Below are 21,098 nucleotides of genomic sequence, written 5' to 3' on the forward strand. Positions count from 1 at the left end.
AGCTAATTTAAGAGTCAAGGTGCCTTGATTAAAATATCTGAGAGACTATGATTCCCTCAGGTATTACATCATTACATCTTCAAAACTAGAAAACATGGTCATACAGCAACTAGCTTTAAATGTGATTAATATGCTAAAACAAGTCATTACAATGCAGTGACACGATGTTTACAAAGTGAACCTCAGGTAGCAGAGAAATAAGTACAGAATGTAATCTCTATCTCCTACTGTTTCATGTTAGCTTCTATTTACATACCACTCCGTGTCTCATCATAAGGATAGTTTGCAACAAGGTCTCCTCCATGAAGATTCGCAGAGAGCACAAAGGGAATATCCATGATCCAGTGAATGACACCTTTGGTTTCAGGAGCAAGCTAAAACAAAATAGCATTACCAGCAGTTACAAACTGAGAATCCAAATTAGAAACTTACTCAATTATATTTAGTGGGCTTAACTCTTATCACATATACTGTGCAAGACATTTAATTGAACAGCAATTTTCAGTTCCAAGAGAACTTAATCAGTCCTTTACAACAGATTTATAATTAAGTAGATTAATATAAGTTTAAAACTGGTGTAAATTAGTTCAGAATGAGACCGCAAGTAAAGCAACCTCAATCTTTCACTTCTTCCTGTTACAGCCAAAAAGCTCCTACCAAATTTTAAACCAAGGAAAAGAAACTATTTCAAAATAAATAAAGAAATAAAATTGGCAGGAGGATGCAGTCTATTCTCTGCATAGAAAGTAAAATTACTACATTTAATAATTTGAAGACAGAATATTGCTATTAAGGCCACAGTCCTATGGGGCTACAGTCACAACACTGTATTTTCTAGAACTTCCTCTGGGGTAAACACAAGACAATGAAAATCTCTCCAGATACACACCTGTATATTTAAGGCTTAAGCTTAACAAAAATGCACATGTCATATGTGAGAAGAGCTATCTAGCTAGAAATGTAATTAAGCACAACACATGCGTGAATTTCTGGCAACAGTAAAAATGCAGAACATCTGCAGGAATAGCTTAAAACCAAGGGAGAAGGCTACACAATCTCTGGCCTTAAAAATAAAACATGTTTTGAGTGAGGAATTTTCTTAGGATTAAGCAATGTGGATCAAAAGGGTTTACTACAGCAAGCCATTTTGAGAAAAATTTCAAGAAGCATCAGACAGATAAATTTAATAAAATGAACCAAATATTCAGAAGAACGCGAGTTGTAAAGACCACGCACACAGCTCGCAGAGGTTGCGAAGTGTCTGCCTGCGTGAAAGGGCAGAGGTGGGGACATGAGTGCCCCGACATTCAGCCCCTGCTTACCTTCGGATTCTGATCCACAGCCTTTTTCATGTTTTTCAGCAGATGGTTGTTTGGACCACCTTCTTTCTCATTAACATAGACTATTCTATCTAGATCCGGGAAATTTCGGTTTAGATCTATCCCTTGGGCATTACTTCGACCAACAAACCAGTCTTTAAGCTCACCAGGCTGAATGGGGAGAGAGAATACAAAGAGAAGGGACATGAGCAGACTCAGGAGATGACATACCAAGCTTTATATGGGTATATTTAGCCACGCAAACATCAATCATGGGTTTACTTCTCATGTTCTCAAGAATAAGAAGGGATCATGTGGGAGCAGAAACTTCTGAGGCACCAAGAGCTGAGTCACCCATATTTCTTCTTAGAGCACTGTGGGAACAAAACCAGCCTCTAGCTCACTGAGGGTGCTGGAGGAGAAGATCACTCTCATGGTGGCAGATCCAGGCAAAGGATGGGCAAAATTACCGGCCTGTGTGGCCTTAATTCCAGTGCCTGATGAGCCTTGCCCCGAGCCCTGGCTTCTCCCCTGGCTTCTCCCCGTTGCCTCAGGCCCACGGCCATGGATTACAGGCCTCATTTTAGGGCACCTCAGAGCAGCTGTAGATTTCTCTGCCAGCCACAAGAAACATCTGTGCTCGCTTCAAAGTTCCTCTAAATGGCTTCAGGGTAAAGAAGGACCTTAATCTTTGTTTACATCAGATTTTGGTTTTATGGTGTCTGTCAGCTTCATTCACTGAAACAGTAGCACTGAATAAAGATGCAATGAGAATTACTGCAAAATCTTTTCTTTAAGCTGATTCTCTAAAACAGGTTTTGGCTTGCATTAAGAAAATGCCTTCAGAGTACATAGTTTTCCCTAACTTGCCTGTGTAAGCGTTCAGTACTCTTTTAAAGTAGGTTTAGCTGGTGACTGGCTTTAATCTAAGGGTACATTGGATCTACTGTTACACAGTGTGTACTTCTAAGTTAGAGCAACAGTGGCACTACAGCAAATCGTATTATAATTCACCTGTAACATGTAAGGCAACCATGTAAAAGGAACATACTTTGACTAGGGAGCAAAAGTTTGAAACAATATTATCACAGAAACTCTACAGAGAGGTATTTCAACGCAGTAAAATACCACAACTTGAGGACAGCTTCTACTTCGCTACCACGAGAGGGCGACACAGGACCGACTATGGTTTAAAAGAGGTTTGTGGTTTCGGGGGTATTTTTTTTTTAAAAAGATTTTGTAACAATCAGTTTAGCAAAGATCTTACTAAGGTTTGACTTATTTAATCATAAATAAATAGTCATATAGAAAGATTCAAAATTTCCATATTAATTTAAAAAATAACTACACTGCGTAAAACAAGAAAATTCTTACTGCTGTTTGGAACATAATACACGCCAGAAAACTCTATTTGTTAATTGTGCATTAACATGTTACATGTTTCTTGACTGAGTCGTCATCCTAAAATACATGCTAATTTTCTTGACTAATACCTTAACTAAAGTACCTCATGCCTGAAATTTAAAATCAAAGTTATTTGTATTAAAAAGATGGCTCACAAATATTGCTTGCTTTGGGATCAAGCTCTGATGAATGTGAATAACTCATGTAAGTGCATTTACATGAGACTATGCTCAAAGGAAACATCAACTTTCCCTGGTGTACCACTTCTGAAACATCATGTGTTACTAGAAGTTACTTTGTAGGAACCAGTCTGGTCAGTGAACTTATATGGAAGAATATGCATAAAGCATTGACATCATTATATTTTAAAATACAGTAAACTCACTTACAGGAGAGACAGCTATTTGTTGAAAACCTAAGCATAAAATCCTCCTTGTTAAACAGAACAAGACTACCGTACTATTGGGCAATAATTCAGTTATGCTGTTCCATTCAAGAATCACCACCAGGAGTTCAGGTATCTGTAGAACTGCTAGTCCAAGTGTCATTATGATCCTAAGGTTGACAGGCATTGATAACTATTCTGATATATGCAGCCGCACAAACCTGGGATGCTGCCTTCTCAAAGCCATCTGGATTCAGAGATGGCATGATATGGATACGCGTGCTATGGATCAAGTTGATAATAGTTTCATTTCCTTTCTGGTACTCATTACACAAGTACTGAGCCAAGAAGATGAGCAACTCCCTTCCGACAGCTTCATTCCCATGCATATTCCCAACATATTTAAATTCTGGTTCTCCTGCAAGAAAAAGGAAGAACATGACTTAGAACAACATACAAAAATAACCCATGGACAGGATCACACAGCACACCTGAGACGTAGGCATCGCTATTACCACGACTAGCCACAGTATCCCCAGGGAGCTACAAGCCTCCTTCCAAAAAGTGGATTTAGGTTAAACAAATTGCAATTTTCAGCTGTTTGCCAAAGACAGAGAAAGAATACCAGATGACAACACAGTATGCCAAACTAAATGCTAAGCACTGCCATCAACATTACTTTGTTGAGATCTAATGCAATTGATGCCCCAATACTAAGAAAGAGTGTCTTGATTAGGTAGTTTTAAAATATATAAACTGACACTAACAGAGCTTCTTGTCTTTAATGTTCTTTATAAGATTAAAGCTTATCACACTACACATGCATTAAACTGAAATTCTTTTACCAAAGCATTGCCAGTGAATAGCTGTTGAACCTAGTGATCTGCAAAAGCCTTATTCAGCTGATGCTCTGCATATTCAGCTCAGACTTTAGAAGCAAGGGCAATAACCTAACTCATAAAATGAATTGTTCCCACTTAACATTCAAATAAACAGTCCAATATTAAATATATACTTAAACTTTCCATATACATATATATCTATATTTGTGAATATGTATGGAATGTTTACGCATATATTCAATAGATATTGTATAGGCATATATAATATTCAATGTGTAATATGTCTTCAATATAAATTGTAGATCTATATAATATCTATAAGCCATCCAATATTCCCAATTGCTAATTAGTCTCATTCTTATGACCGTAGACATAAAAAACACACAAGATGTGTCTTGCAGAGCTTTACCTATTAAAAGACTACCTTTTGGGCCCTAATTACAGAGAGATTTTAGTATGCATGTAAATACCTGAATGAGATTTAAAGGATTGTTCTGGAACTAAAATGAAGAATATGCCGTTTTCTGGGTTGAAGCCACTTCTTATTCTTTTCCTTTTGCAATGTAGTTCTTCCGTTGTAACAGCTTTAATTAAACATTCTGGTGATTATATGCTCTGCATAGTCTTGGAACACATTTTGTGATGGCCTTTTGCACTACCACAGGGGCAAATTTAAGCCAGGAAGAGTGTTACACTAATAACACCTCAATAATTGTTAACGAAGCACACAGCTCTATCTATTTATGACTCCCCAGTCTGTGCTTGTTAACCTTAATCCAGTGCTAAGATGCTAGCAGACACAGTGCTATTATAATACCATGACTTCCTTCCTTCCAGCTAAGGTGGTTTTGTACATAGGGATTCATCCCTGAGGTTTTTTTGTCAGATAGGTTAAAAAGTTTTCTAGTTTCAGTGAAATAGCTTAATTTTATCTGATAGTCATCTTTTGACATTGAGCTCCTATTTACTGTTTCTTCCTACCTAATAATACAAGGGAATGCAAGAGATCTAATCATCGAGAGTAATCACACCATGCAATCCACCCAATCCCATTAAAACGGATGGATATGATTTAATAAAATACGCAGCACTGCACACCATGTATACGCATAATACTTAATACATACATATATTGACATGTTACTTATGGGAAAAGCACTTTCACAAGCCGAGAGACAAATTTGTTACTGTGGTAAATATGAACACACAGTTGCATTTTGCATTTGTACTTCACTAAGGAAGCCTGAAGGAGAGATTTCTTCTGATTCCCAGCCTTGTGCATTAATCACCTGTCTTTCTCTCCCATTTGAATTTTGCAGGCCTGGCTCAAATGGAGAAATAGAAACATGTTTCCCATAGGGTTCTGCTTTGCCCCCTCCCAAAGAATTGCTAAAAGTGTTTAGAAGGGTTGGTGAAAACAGTCACCGGGTCTGTAGTGAACCAAGAGTACAGCCTCATCTCCAGCGTATCTTTAGTAGTAATGACCCATCTCAAATGAACATTAAAAGCTGAAAGCAGATCATGAAGAGGCAGACAGTCACTGGAAACAGGGAAAGGCTTTCCTATGAAAAGCGATTGAAGAGATCATCCCTGTTTTCCTTAGGAAGAATAAAAAGGGTCAGTCAAATATACCAACTACTACGGCATGGAGGTAATGGTCTGGAAAGCGGCACTTCCTGACACCACAAAACAAGAGACAGTGATTTTTAGTGAAAAAGAACAATGACCATTTTTAGACTGATAAAGTATCATTACTTACAACACAAAGTGTGAAGCAGTATTCAAAGAATCCTGTTGGCAGTGAGGTATCAACAGAACTCCAAGTTTTGCTAGCAAATCAAGAGTTAAAAAACTGATCTAAAAGCAAATGCAGAATGAAAAGGGAAAGATAACAGCTGAATAACAGCCCTGCTTCAAAATTCAGCTTTGTGTTCATATTTCAGCTCTCCTGGGTATTTTCTTACACCTTTCTCTGAAGCACAGAAATCCAGCTCCTATCGACCCTCCGGCTGTAGGGAACAAGGCTGTGTGGTCCATGAGCACGGGAACTGTTTGCCAGCCGCCAGCCCTGCCTGTTTTCTTACTTCTGGCCACAGCAACCAACGAAATACTGAGTTTCTGCTCAGTATCAGAAGATACTGAATTTCAGACTATATCAGACTATTTTAGGAAAGCTCTTCATCATTTCAGCATGTGATTTACACTTTAAAGAACAACGGAAAAAATGGATCTTTCTCATATCTAAACCTTGCAGCTGCTCCAAGGAAACAAACTCAATTTTTATGTCTATTTCAGCGGAAATAAATTATTGCTACAAGCTGGCTCGATTAGCAGTTTGCTCATTAGTTGTTCATACCCATGACTGGCAAAGCCAGGGAGTCCATTCTGGAAAAAGGGACAATGCTGCTGAAGTCATTAGTTATCACGTTAATGGCCAAAAAGCCAAGGGAGCTTCCACAGACTACAATCTGCTGATACAACTTTGCAGCTAATAAAGCCCTTAATTTGTATTTGCACTTCTGCCTTTCTTGTTAGACCAAAAACTACAACTCAGCGGGTACCTGCTGGAAACTGGTCTTTTTTTTGGTTTTTTGGGGGTTTTTTGAGTCACTTTTACCGAAATTCTTTGCTAATCTTTTTCTCTAGGACAATAAAGTCCAAGCTGGAGGGCAGACAGCTAGCTGGGGCCGACAGAGAAACGCCCAGCACCCTGTTGGCTGAGCTAAGCAAGCCCAGCTGCCTGAGCTTCAGCGAGTGGCTGCAATGCGGCCACCATTCCGGGGCCACTATGGCTCACAAGGGAACCAGCTCCTTCTCCTCCACTTCATGGCTAGCGTGGATACCTCAAACACCGAGGATGCCAGCCATCTGGTCCTTAAGCCTCAACACTTTATGGGTCCCCTGGTCTACTCATTGAGTATGCCCTGGCACACCACTTCTACAAGCTTCAGGCTTCTCTGGAGAACAGCTCGCCCCATGGGGAAAAGGGCCTTCGGTCACCTTGGCGAGCAGGCTACTTGGCTGGAGGAAGAGCGGCTCTTCCCATTAATCCTTCATGAGCCATTTAATGCAGACCTTCATAGGATTCTGTAACTGTAATTGCCACACCAATTTTTTTTTTTTATTAAAAGACTCTGTAAATGTCAATTTGATGACCAGTAGAAACACTTCTGTTCCACTGCAGAACTGGAGGTAGCTTTAAGGGAGAAGAAGCCTGAAGAGAAATAACTGGCTTTTCTCATTTACTTGACCCACACAAAAAAGAAAAATTGTTTTAATGGATTCCCATGGTCCAAGATACAATAAACACAAAGGAACATTTCTGTTGGTTCAGTATTTAAAACTCTTATTTGATTAATTTTATTAATTTTCTGACAATATATCTTGGGAAACTATAATCTCTATTCACAATAGCCAAAGTATGCCCTGTGTAACAATGTGTGACATTTATAAAAGCTTACACATAATTTCAGATCAGATACAGCGGTTTGTTATCACAAAAGAATGAGTAGATACTAACACCTTTGGGGGCAAGTCATAAGAAATGAAACGCAGCAATCAAGTTTATAAATATCTTAGTGCGTCTGGGGAAACCTAAGCCATCACATCATTATGGCTTTTAGAAGGCTTTCACTTCCCTCTTAGATTGACTGCGTGGTACATTACAACCTGATAAACGATGGAGGAAAAAGCATTTTAAAATGTCGTGCCTTTCTGGGGCCTGACAAACATTGTGAAATGTCACCATCCACTTCTGCAGCTGCTGTCAGCTAAGGTCTTCTGCAGTTTCCTAGGAACAGCATCTACATCATTAATATCAGACAGGTCATCCAACTAAAGATGACTAACCACTGCCATTTTCAGGTCAGGCTGTATTTGTACCATAAAGACAGTAATTTTCTAAAATGTAGGGACAAAAAGTTTAGCACCTACTAATTATAGATACTATGAGTCAAGGTAATGTCATGCCACTAGTCACGGTCTAATGTCAAGCAGTTAACCTTAAAATGCACAGTATTTCACTCATGGAAGTGCAAGCTATATGGAAGAAAAAAATTAACTACTGTAAAGTTTAAGTGCTTAATGAACTGTTTTGCAAATCAGCCTCAAATACTTTTAAAGAGTAGAGCCCTTCTGCTTTCCTGTACTTCTTATGGAAAAGCCAGCAACATTCCTGAAATAACAGACTTAGTGTTTTTGATTACTTACAGTTGTTTGTAATTTTTAATTTGGCAACCAGTAAATTTTTCTCGTAGATAAATGGCATGAAAAATCTCAGAACCCCTGCTGGCAAGAAATTCATTCACTAAATGTGATTGAAGACTTTCTTATGCTCCACATTTTTGGTGGTAGATTAAAGAGAAAGAAATTCTCTGGAGATCAACTACATGGAAAACCAAAGACTGTAAAATGGGTTTCTCCTTTGAATATGAAAAAAAGTAAGAGAGGGAAAGAAGAAAATAAAAGGAGGAGGTGAGATATGAAAGTGAAAGATTAGAAAATTCAGATTTCTAACACCCTGTAAACTAAATGTCTGCAACCTGACTCAAGAGCATTTCCATAGAAATGTTGGTCTCCACAATTTGTGTGAAAACGGCACTGAAAGACAGAACTGCAATGCAGTATTGGTTTTTAAATCATTGTACAGGTCTTACATAATTTCAGGACATTTACTAAGATGTGTTGGTCTAAACTTGCTAAAAGAGAAACTACTGGAAGCTTCACAGGCAGCTTACATAAAGTAGAAACAGGTCAACACTGAAGACCTTTGCAAAATCCAATCTTTCACTTTCTTGCCATTAACTGCTAGAAAATCCACTGAGAAGAAAACAAGAGGAAAAGAAAATCAAAGATCTTTTCACAATCTCCTGCTTTAAAAACACACGCATTTTTTAACAGCTATGATACAAGAGGGTCTCAAGCTCTTCCTGGAAACTTTCATAATTATTTGAACACTACCACTTAAAATTAAAGTTAACAGCAAAGTCTGCACAACACATTGAACTCGGAGTGAAAGCTCACAGAGAACACCTATATTTCTGCTGGCCTTGACACGTTCAACTTGAGATGCGATCTCCATTCTACTGAGCACGAAGTCTGTCTGTTGGGCTTCCAACTAGGGTCTTGTATGTCTTTGCGTTGCAAATTAAATTCTCCAGACAGATTACCTCATGCTCAAGACAGCTATTTCCCCAAAAAGGTTCCGTATGACTCGATGCTTTCTCCAGGTTTCCAACGGCCCACCCTCACCCCAGCAGCTAGAGGACTTGGCGCAGCCTCCCACAGAAGTGGGCAAAGCATCTGCTCAGCTCCTGCGGTCCCCACCGACAGCTCTGACACTGGCTTATCCCCATGCTGGGCTTTCCAGCACCCTGCGCTTACACTGCGGTGTTGCACAGTGCAGCGCTGAGTTCGTATTTCAAGTAAAGCCCGCGTGCTTCACCAGAGAGTAGAACAGTTTTTGCCTGCTGGGTTTGTGTTACCACGCATGAACTGGGGCACTGATGATGATTCTCAACAGCACTGATGATGATTCTCAAAATTATAACAAATCATTTGTAAAGCAAACCAAGTTTACTTAATCAAAACCTTTAACTTAATAAGAAACACTGCAATGCGATATGCACAAAACCCTCATTTTGTGTAAATACGTTAAAAAGCCCTCTCTGAAGTTCAAAGCGGATTTAAAAAATCAAGAGAATTTTGGAAGTAATAAATAACCACCTATACACACAACTGGATTGACCAGATTAGTTTTAGAATCAATTGCATTTTTGATGCTCTAGGAAAAATTAACAGGACTTTGCATTTACAGAATTCATTACAGAGTCAGAGCAGCAAGTATCACTAGCTCAGCACTGAAGATGAGGTTCCTGAGAAACCTGGCACGAAATGAACTGCCCAGAACAACCCTTACCGGTCTGTGGCACAGTACAAGACAGGTACAGTTTTTTCACCTCCCAGTTTCTGCTCTCACTGCTAGGAAAAAACCTGGACCAAAACATATCCTGGGGTTCTTCGTGAAAGATGCTGGCAATACAGAGACAGCATGAGTAACTCTGTGTCTGCTGCGATACTGGCTGTTGGATGTAACAGATTCAATTCATCCTTCCCACCGTGCTCGGTAAGGGGGAGGGGGGCTTTTCCATTTGTGACTCTGTGTGACCAAGTGGATTTTCATTTCAAAAGCATTCACTCTATCCCTCAAGTTTTGGTTGGCACATCGAGCAAAGATTATTTATTTTTTTTTTTAATCCATCATTTCATCATCAAAATAGACCTTCTGATGAAGAGAAAGTTGATACATAATGTAAATGTGTATTTTGGGATGGTTCCTCTTCAAGTTCACTTAACAAGCTCTCTCTCCTCAGCAGACTCCAGAATCGGCTCTTTCACTTCAACTACCAAGGCACTCCCCAGCCATCAGCGCGCTTCAGAAGGACCCAGCTCATCTATCCCACCCCTTCCACATGCAACAAGTATACGGGAACTTTCAAAGCTAAACTAGTTCAAACGCCTGCTGCCAGCAGGAGATACATTTGGGCTCTGCTCTCCCTCATCCTTATTGCACGAGGAGAAGAAATAAAAGTTGGAAACAATCCGTTTATATCTGGATCCCAGACTCTAAAGCCAAAGAGGCAGGCTGAAATGCTGGACAAATCAGGCAAGGAAACAAGCTCTCCCTTTTCACTGGAAACAGAAAAAGAAAGTGAGAGGCCGTAAATAGCTCTTTGCAGGGAAGCGCAGCCAGGTGCTCCCTGGGAGGCCACTTCCAGGCTGGGAGTGATGAGCACTGTGGTGTCTCCAGCGTGCCCAGAGCAGCAGGCAGCCATGAGGAGTGCCGAGGTCCCTCCCAAGCGGCCGGAGCCCCGGGAGCCACTCAGGGCCATGTTTTGGGAGAAAAGGCACCCAGGGTGACCCTCGGGGCTGCACGACCTCGGCCCCCGGCCGTACCAGCACGAGCGAGGGCAGCGCGCTCACAGAGCCCACCTTCACCCAGCACAACCCTTGGCACGTTCTCCCTGTGGAGGAGAGCTACTTCTGACCGAAGGGGACGTTCTGGGTCCTTAGGAAACACTTTCTGTGCTTAGGGATCTAGGAATAACTGGCAGGAATCCCCCAGACTTCCTCCCTGGATCACCTTTCTGGGGCATCCCAATGGTACCCATGGCTCCACCAAGGCTACACATACTGGACGCTCCTTCTTCACTGGTAACAGGAACACGATTTTATTCCGCTTCTGTTTTGTCACAATCTGACACTGCGTGAAAAAACCCGTGGGCTGCAGATCTGTGATTCAGACAGACTGTGCTGAAGTGCATTGGCCATCGCTAACAGATGGAGAGGGATAACATCTCCCCATAAACGTACATCTGCAACACATCCCTCATGTAGACAGCATGTTACAGAGCAAGACTTTTGTTTGCACATTTATTTAGCTTCCCTTGCTTAGATGAGCCCTAGTATTTATTGATCTTAGTTTCTGTGATTCCTGGCCATAGATTTTACAGAAGGAGATACAAAGTGCCCTTTTAAAATAAATTACAGTAAGACAGATATAGGCAAACTGCAAATGCTAATTACGCTGTTACCTTGCTCCTTTGGGGAAAAAAATACACAAGATTGACTTGTGATGACTAACAGAGGTCACCATTTACGTCACAACATAAATGACCTGATTTATGTCAATATCCTCAGAAACCAACAAATACCCAGGCAGCTTCTTTTAGTCCTGATGCTGTTTTAGCATTACCTTTCAGCTCTAAATAATTTTTAAAAACAGAATTCCATAATTTTAGAAGTTAGGTGGGGTTTTTTGCCAGAAAACCTGCAGCTCCACTGTAGGCTTAAAAACCTGCTAAACTGTGTGAAACCCTGATGAAAAAAAAAGTGGCTCCCTGAGGTCTGTTCTGCTGCCGCACTTCACCTTCAGCCTGATTTTAGCAGCCAGTACTCTCTCAAGTTTCTGCATTTAAGATATGAATGCTATGTGATAACCTGTAGTAAATCTTGATTGTACTTCTTCTTGAGATAGCAATGGTTAAATCAGCTCAGTATGAAGCAGAAGAAAATAAAGGTTACCTCGGTAGAGAGTGATTAAGATTGGTAGTGCAGCACTATATTTCCAAACATTGCAACACTTGGCTTCAGGATCTTTCTACGGTATGCAAAATTTTATTTAAAATTGGTATTGTACTTCAATGATTTATTTTAGCCAGTTTAGGTAGTAAGGCAGACCGGGATGCTTGGAGGGGGTCAATCTTTTCACTCACATATGTCTGAAATACAGATACCCTTTAGAAAATGCAACCCATATCATCTTAAACATTAAAAAAAAAAAAAAAAAGAAAAAAGGTGGTAATTCCTAGCAAAACAGTATAGGGAGAGGAAGCTGAAGTGGTGCAGAGGCTAATGAAACCAAGCCTGGTGCGCAAGAGGAAGAAGTGAATCATATAATAGCTTGTTGACTCAAGAATAATGATGGAAATGACTGAACCAGACAAATCCTTTGTCTCAATAGAAGATGGGAGTGGATCCAGAAGGCTTTCAAGAGATGTTTTGCTGTTAGCCGAGGGAGCTCCAGACAAAAAAATCCCATATGGATACTGACCCCCACACCGCAAGCCACAGCACAGCTGCATAGCTGCAGGACACAGGACAGCCTTTGTAAGATAGAAACAAATGCTTAACAAAAAGTCTGTAATGGCTTTTAGGTCTGCTCAGGGGCACACAACCCAATGTGCTAAAAACAGACGTGTTTTTTCCTCATACAAGGAACAAACATAAAAGCTTGGTAACTTCTCAGCTGTCTTCAGAGCTTCTGCTGGGTGTTCCCTCCAAAAAGTAACAGGACAGCTCCGTGTTACGAGAAAGGAGATGTGGATACCTGTTGGCCGTATGGTCTTCAGCCAAGGACAACAGAAATCACAATCCTGCCCACGAACAGCACCTGTAAGTGCTGAAAGTGAACCTGCAGCCAAGTAACTAGGCATTTTATAATGAGCTCTATGTATGGCGATAGAGCTTTGTGCAATTTGATATAAAATGAACCTACCTAGGGTTTATTCTAAGTGGAAGCAGAAAGGTTAGTTCAAAGCAACAAGGCATGTTCGTCACAAAAGGATGAATAATAGCCATTTCCTACAATTATACACACTATGCCTCCAATATGCCAAGCACATTAAAGTGCAATGACCAGCAGGATCAAAACCCAAGTAGCTCTTCCTAACACTGTCTAATTATCGTTTCCTCTGAGCAACATAAAAAGCTACAGCAAATCCATCTTTTGTGGTCCCTTTCATCTCCCTTGAAACTCTCTTTTATGTTACCAGCAGTACATCAGGCAAGATCTTTCCTGCCAAGGCAGGAAGAAACATCATGTTAATGAAAATGTACATGTTATTTAAGGGCAAATTCCTTCACTAGTAGGAGTCTAAAGGTTTTCTGTTATTGGTATCTGGCATCAGCCTGAGTGTATTCACAACGATTCCTGCACGCTCATTTATATTTTTAGTAAGTGTAAGAAAACACTAGGAGCTGAAATGTTTTGCCATACTTCTGCAATTCACACCAATATTACAGCAGTAAAAGCAAGAGGAAAACTGTGCCCTACTTTCAAGATTTACTGCATTTTATTTCAATTTTATGCAGGTGTAGAAGTCTGGCAAGGTACAATGAAGAGGTATAATAAAGTTTGGTACTTTTTTAAAAGCTGGTTTCATGCATTTTTTACCTTTATTTATTAAAAAATATTCTGAGATTGCTGAAATTACTTCTCTCTTACATACTGTCATTCTTCATGGCTAGAGACCCCATGAAGTAGTAGCTAACTAGCCAGCCCACCGAGGAGCACATAATACAGGCAAAAAGCATCTCCTGAGAAGCCCTACTGCAGTTATTTTTACCTTGAGGTTTCAGGCATTTGGGTCTTTTTGAGAAGAAAAAAATTCTCTAATGAAGAGAAAATGGAATGTAGGAAATAATGATTCCAATCAAATAGGAAGATGTGGTGCCTGATCCCATATGCATCTGACAAGCTCATAACTCAAGGACAGTAATTCAACAAAAAACAGGGGAACAGCACCGAGCAGTGGAGATGCAAAATCTTTCCCAACTGCATACAAGCACATCCGTACTGCTGTGTGTATGTGCACACGTACATCTTACAGACGTGCATGAATGTCCCTCCCTGAGAGACTCCGGCACCAAGGAGGTCATCCCCAGGTCATGAAAATATTTTTCATGTTTCTGTTTGCTAACATCTTCTTAGATCTAAAGCACACTTCTAGCTAACTGAAGAAATTGCATTTGCAGATATTCAAAATCATATGAAATGACAGATTTGGCACAGTTCACAAACAAAATCAAAACCACATGACTCAATGGAGAAAGGAACTGAACTGTTTAGGAAGCCATGTAGTACTCCCTGTATTTATTAACCCTCTTACACCATATGATTCAGTAGTTCATTCTTATTTAATCAAACAATCTGAAAGAAAAGCCTTTTTAATCAAATGATTATATTTTTGCATGAAAAGACAAACTTAAAGCTGCTTGGATCGTTCCATAAAATACTAGCTATTCAGCTTTTGCCATATTTTCTACTTTTTTTAATATGCATTTTACTTAACTTTCCCTTTCATCCTGGGTTTAACTTTTATGATCACAGTGTGATGACTGCCAAAAGCACGTTTCAGTATATTTTTTCCAGCAGTCTGCTAAGCCATAAAGAAAAAAAAATACAGTTACAAAATGTAAAATAATCTACAAAATTGTGTTCAGGTTATAGGAACACAGGAACAGGATCCAAAAAAGATTACCACACTGTTCTTTAAAGGCAACAGATTTGGGAAAGAGCAGCTGGTGCATAAAACTCACCAAGCAATGCTACTAACCCAGCAGGCAGGAATAATACTTTTCTCCCAAAAACATCGCAGTGATATTTGACCTGCTATGGCTCTTCTAACTATAAAGACTTTGATAATGATACAAGAAAGACATTTTCCCTTTTAACTTTGCTAGTAGCAAAAACTACCATTGAAATCACATTGAGAGCTCAGTTTTATTGTCTTTTCTCTTCATTTAGGACTTGAAGCAGTGAAGGACGTTAAACATAGGCTTACCTTCAGCACATCAGCATCAGAGGGGCTAGTCTGGAACATCAAGCCAAGCACATGCTCAGGAGTTTGCCAGAATAAGGGATTATGGTCTCGTGCAAAAGCAACAACTTTGAGAAGAGATTTTTCCACTGACTCCTATAAATTCTGGATCAAGTCTTTATTTATAAAAAATTTCTTTCTGGATGCATTTTTTACATATTTGGTTTCTGTCCACATTTAACCACTTTTTTATTTTTTTCCTTTAAGCAAATGCTTTTCACCTATTCATAAATTATCTGGGGGTAAAAAAATATAGGCCCTAGTAAGACAACTTTTTTTTGCAAAGATATCTTCTTTCCACTTGTGTAACCCAGAAAACAAATAAATTTTTCATGTTAAAATTCTCCAGATGGCTTATTTCCACTGAGGCATCCTCTTCAAACCAGGTATGAACCAACAGATGTACAAGCTTGAAAACTCCATCTCGCAGCAGGCAATACGAAATTTAGAACCACGACATTATGTGAAAAGCTACCAGAAAAGGTGCATATAAAGATTTGGTGCTAGACACATGGCTGTAGTGGGGTGCTGATGGTTAACTGCACACAAACCTGCAGACTCCTATCTGGTAACCGACTATAGAAAAGAACACTGAGGTTAGTGCAACATTAAGTCTTTTTTCTCTTAGTTTGCTTGAAAAGGGAGACAGAAAGTAAAATTACATCTAGATTATACTATTGCTATGCCAAGAAAACTATTTCAAACCCTTCAGTGTTGAAGAATGACACTTTTTTTACAGAGGCTCTCAGTGCCAGGCTCTCAGGGTAATAATCTTTATTTCCCCCGCTGGACATGGGTGTCTACTGCTGTAACCCCATGACAGTGACCAACTCAAACACGAGGTTTTCTCGTAAAATATTTCACATCAGAAACAATGCTGTTATCACATCTCACACTATTCAGAAGGCCCCATTAGATCCAAATAATCAACTCAACATATCAAAGGAAGCAGGATATGAAGCAAACCTAAGTCTTTTATGGCAAAAAGGAAAAAAAACAAAAACCAGCAAACCAATCAAAAAAACTCACACCTAAACAACCCCAAAACCCAAGAGGTAATTTCAAGAACTGTAAGAGTTTCCTGACAAGGAACAGCTCCCAGACTTGCACCGTGATGCTGTTCTGTCATGGCTGCATGACTTACAACCTAAAGCTAAAACCTAACACTGTAACACAGAAAACCAGAATTTACCAGGCTTTTGGAGCTGTGTATTGTACACGCCTGTTATGAGCAGTCCATGCTTGGCTTACAGCTCTTCCCAACCAGGCAAAAATAGTCTGACCACGAGGGTTTTGCCCAGACAGACTCTTGATTGCTTGTCAATGGTGAGTGGCTTGAGTCATGTATAGAAACAGAAAAAAAAAATCTATATAGTTTATTGTGCTGATCACTGAACAGCAGGCTTTTTTGAAAACAAAAAAACCCAAATAAAACAGTCAGACCCAACAGCCCTCTTTCCCCCCATACAGGCAAGCACGGTGACAAGGGATAGGTGTAGTGCAGAAAGCCACACCGGGACCTCAACCGTGGGTTACTCCAAGCCACAGTGTGAGCTTTCCATACAAGTATTAATAATATCACAAATCCTAAACAGGCTCCACGATGGACAGACCACCGTGCTGTCACCGAACACAGATAGTACCTGCTCTCAGAGCACGTGCTACCCAAGCAGCAGAAGAGAATAAAAATATATGGCAAGCACAGGGCAGGCGATGATCTTACCGTAGTTCTCCTCTTCCTCTCTCACCTTTAGGGGACTACTGCGACAAAAGTAAATATTCTAGAGAGACCTAAAGAAGGGCATCAAACCGTGGCCTCTGAGACCGTTATGGGGAAGCTGTTTGCTACCACAGATGTCACTACAGGACAAACTGCAAGGAAGGTGGGTTGAAAATTTGCTCAGTGGACAACAGAAGCAATCATTAATGGCTCAGAAGTACAAATGCATATTTTAGTGTTTACTGACATTTTGGCAGTTAATATCTCAACAGCAACAAAATCGAGTACCAATCCTAAATGATACTTTTCAGCCTTTGGACTCAAAAAACCCTCCAAAATAAGCAGAATAAGCAACATTTAACTCAAATAGACAACTGAATACGAGTACATTTTTTCTTAAGGAACAGTTTATCTTCCTATGCAATGAAATTAATGAGGAAATCAACAGGTTTGTGCCAGAAAAGCAAGCCTGTACAAAATGAAAAGTAGTTCACAATTAGCATAAAAGCAAATGAATATTAGTAGAGGAAAAAATAATAGCACTCACTTCTCATTACACTGCAATTGTTCCTGATTACATCATAAATATGTTTCCACTGAATGAAAAAGTAAGGGTGTTGATATAACATTTTTGAAAGTCCGGGCAGCTATGCTGCAGAGAGTTTTCTCCACAGATTTTCCCTACGGAAGTACCCCAACAGATGTCATCTTGGCATCACATTGATGTGCATGAGAGAAAGCAGGATGACATGTGATGTTCAGCTGCTGTGTGCTTATCATTGGACTTCATAGCTACATATTTCTATTTAAATGAAGGAAGGAAACGTGCTATCTTATGGTTTTATTTTAGGATTGCTGAATCAGGATTACACCCATCCAAATCCACCTACAAAGGAAAATGCAAGTTTTATGAAAAGCCATGCCACACCTACTGAATATCGCATTTTTTCAAGTAACTTAGACAAAACTACAGAAAAGATTATTTTCATTATGCCCTTCATATGTAGTTTCACTTTAATCCCATGAATATTCTAAATCTCAACATACAAGAGTGAAAGACAACTTTTTTTTTTTTTTTTCAACCAGGTAAGTGAATAAGCCAGAAAAGCTGGCAACATCTATGTGGATATCGCGTATTCTCCTCCTGCTGGGAGATTTTGCTCTAAATGTCGTTCAAGGTTTGTATTTTTATTCCTGACACCCTTTGTAAACTACTCCTCGGTCTGATGAACCTTCCGGGAAATGTTTCTTCATCACTTTGACCACTGTAACAGTTCCTTGCACTGAGCTACTTGACATCGTGTCAGTCGATGTGGGTTGCTCACTGCCATTTTCTTTCACTTCTCCTTTAACATGTAATCTGCAAAACATCTTCCAGTTCTCACAAGCACCCCATCCTGGGGAAAGAAGGGGGACACGAGAGCATGCAGGTGCTGCCTCTCAGGGCTGAGCTCCGGACCCAAGCCATCAGGAGGCGGCCGGCTGAGCCAGGAACAGCCCCGCTGCCCCACGGGCACCGCCGGTGAGACAACAGGCAGCCTGGCCGGGCTGGCCACCCCGCAGGAGTCTCTGAAAGGCAACAGTCACAAGCAGGTGACGTTCTGTAGCTTGATGACACAGCACCAGCAGCAGAAAACCGTGGACTTAATGTTCACAGCCTCCCACTGCTGCTTACGTGGACTGAAACCTTCTTCCCTACATGGAGCTTTTAAGCTTCTTCCCTCAACTCCATCTCTTCCGAAGTGGAAATACTAGCCAGAACTAAACCAAGTCCCTTCTTCCAACGAGTGAACGACTTCAGAGGCTGCTAGCATCCTAGAGAGCCAGTTTTCAAGCGCTTGTCAAAGGAAAAGGTCCATGCCATAGCAATTTTGTTTTTAAACTGGATCTGCCTGTTAAATTTATCAGTAAGAGAGTAAATGCTAATATTCAAATTTATCATGAGCATTCACAGTCACTTCTTTCTTAATATGGAAATTAAGAGTCTGCTATGGTTACTGTTTGAGCCTGTAAACGTAAGGAGCAGTTCTGGCTTTTCGAAGGGCTGAAAACATTAATTCATGAAAAAAACTAACATTCTACAGGATATGGAAATATTTTAGCACACCTGAGATTTGACAAAAAAGTGTCAAACCAGGTTCCCTCAAATCCTGTGCCAAATTCTCTATGAATTAAAGAAGGATCAGGCTGAAGTTCAATACCACACTTAAACCCATTTCTGACGGTGAGCAGAGAAGTAACCTCAACTAAGTTTAGAGCAGAGCTGGCACAGAAATCACCACACTGGTTCACAATAGCGATTCACTTATTTAAACTTTACCCATTTTTTAATAAAAGGAAGGCCCAGACCTTTGAAAGTGCAAAACCTCCACACTTCAAATGTATAAGCACATATGTAAGATATTGGTAAGACCTGGATAAGTAACATTTCCCATCTTTTTTTATGTTTTTCTCATTACATGTGGTGCTAGCTTTATTACTTCATAAACAAGAGAGAGGATTTTGCTCTTTGGAAGCTTGCTGAGCTAGACTTTTTGTTACGGTTTAGTTTGGTGGTTTTACTCTCAGTTTTGTGGTATGGGATCGCTGTGTTACTCCGTGATGTGACTGCAACTAGTCACCCCTTACTAATGAATTACCATGTAAAGATGATGGGCAGAGCTGAGCATGGGTGGCAGCAAACCACAGCAGCAGCAGCACACTGCTGGTCTGATGAGCACCCATGGAACGCAGACATGCCTTCCATAAATAATTCACTCCAAAGATACACTGTTTTCAGTGACATTGTACATTTCAGAGCACTAAAGAGGCAAGAGAGATTCCCCTCAGAGCACATTTTATATGCTAGATGTCAAATACAGGAAATTTAGATTTTACTTTGGCATTAATTTCTCTGCCTGGGGATACTGAATCTGCCACATTTTGCTGGCACAAATGCTTCCCAATGCCATTTTTTTCTTACACAAACCCTGATGTAGGTAATTTCATAGAATTATTCTGCAAGCAAAATACTTGGTAGCAGACCAAGCTAAACTCCACTTCTTAAGACAGCCTGTTCAATGCCAGCTGCTACATGGACATACCAGCAACAGGCATGTAAGGAACCTTACAACTTTGTCCCCCTGCCATGCACAGAAGGCAAGGTATGGGATTTGGGATCTATTCTACTCTCTGTTACATGGTGCACGTCAACTGCCTTCCAGAGGAATTGCACTATTCTTTCATTTTTTACAGTAACGAACACTGACATATAGCAGAGAGAAGACAGAATTTATACATATATGCTCTATAGTATATATGGTTATCTACCAGAAGAGGCAAGATTTAGATGCTAGGAAAGGAATCTATAACTTGTTACTACCATGCCTAATGCACTATGCCTAATTTGCTCTTAAATCTCCACTATACATTGCAGAAACTATCCACAAAGCGGTGAAGCAAGTATGGGGCAGCTCAGCACACCAAAAGCACCCTATCAAGGTTTACATAGTAGCTATTAATCCTACTTTATATCACAGTGCGCATAAACTTCATTTCAAACCTTAATGGGCTTGAAGCAGGTACAGAAAAATACGCTTTTTCTCCTTTAAAAATTGTAAGGCTCTGGTATTATAATTATTTCTATCAACCATTACATATATATAGATATATGTATATATGGTGTTGCATTAAGACAGTACATTTCTTCCAAGAAGTTCCAAGCACTCACCTTACTTCAAAAACACTTGTGGGTTTTTAATTTCTCTTGCCCTTTTACAGACCATTAGAAATGGAAGAGAAAGAGAGGCACATTTAAACTACTAACTTGGAGGAGAAGCAAAGGACACACTTTTAAACAAAAAAAAATCTTAAAATGAGGAAAACATTTAATACATGCTAAGAATTTCCTCTGGAAATCGCTATGGAAATACAAATGCTGCTGTACTCCTGGAGCACTTACATGTCCTTTATTTTGCAGAACGGGAGGCCAGGATTTCCTGAGGTTAAAGTACAGCCCAGAGGATAATCACACCGGGCTTGTTCCACTGAGTCAAAATATTTCATAAGTTATTGCGGATTTCAGGGAGAGTTCAGCTAAGCTGCCGTAAGAGGTCAATTAAGAGAGGCAATTATAGAGAAGAATACAAGACGAGAATAAGCTACCCCAGGCAGACGGTAAGATGAAATAGGAAGTAACGTACCGTGTAGCCCCTGCAAGCGCGTGTCGCGCTGTGCTGCAAGGCTTGTAATGAACCAAGGGAGCAGCCTGAGGCCCCGCTGCGCCGGGGA

The 21,098-nt window shown here is 40.1% G+C and overlaps 1 protein-coding gene across 1 annotated transcript in view; it reads right to left on the reverse strand.

Annotated features, from left to right (window-relative positions):
* CPE (carboxypeptidase E) overlaps nucleotides 1–21,098 on the reverse strand; it is a 58,281-nt gene that overhangs the window by 16,115 nt on the left and 21,068 nt on the right. The window contains exons 2-4 of the mRNA XM_056331806.1: nucleotides 3,330–3,526; nucleotides 1,323–1,490; nucleotides 257–374 (exon numbers count right to left, since the gene is read on the reverse strand). Coding sequence (XP_056187781.1) covers nucleotides 257–374; nucleotides 1,323–1,490; nucleotides 3,330–3,526 — 483 coding nt within the window. The remainder of the gene's footprint in view (nucleotides 1–256; nucleotides 375–1,322; nucleotides 1,491–3,329; nucleotides 3,527–21,098) is intronic.

Source organism: Falco biarmicus, chromosome 1 (assembly GCF_023638135.1).
Source record: "Falco biarmicus isolate bFalBia1 chromosome 1, bFalBia1.pri, whole genome shotgun sequence".
Classification (NCBI taxonomy): Eukaryota; Metazoa; Chordata; class Aves; order Falconiformes; family Falconidae; genus Falco; species Falco biarmicus.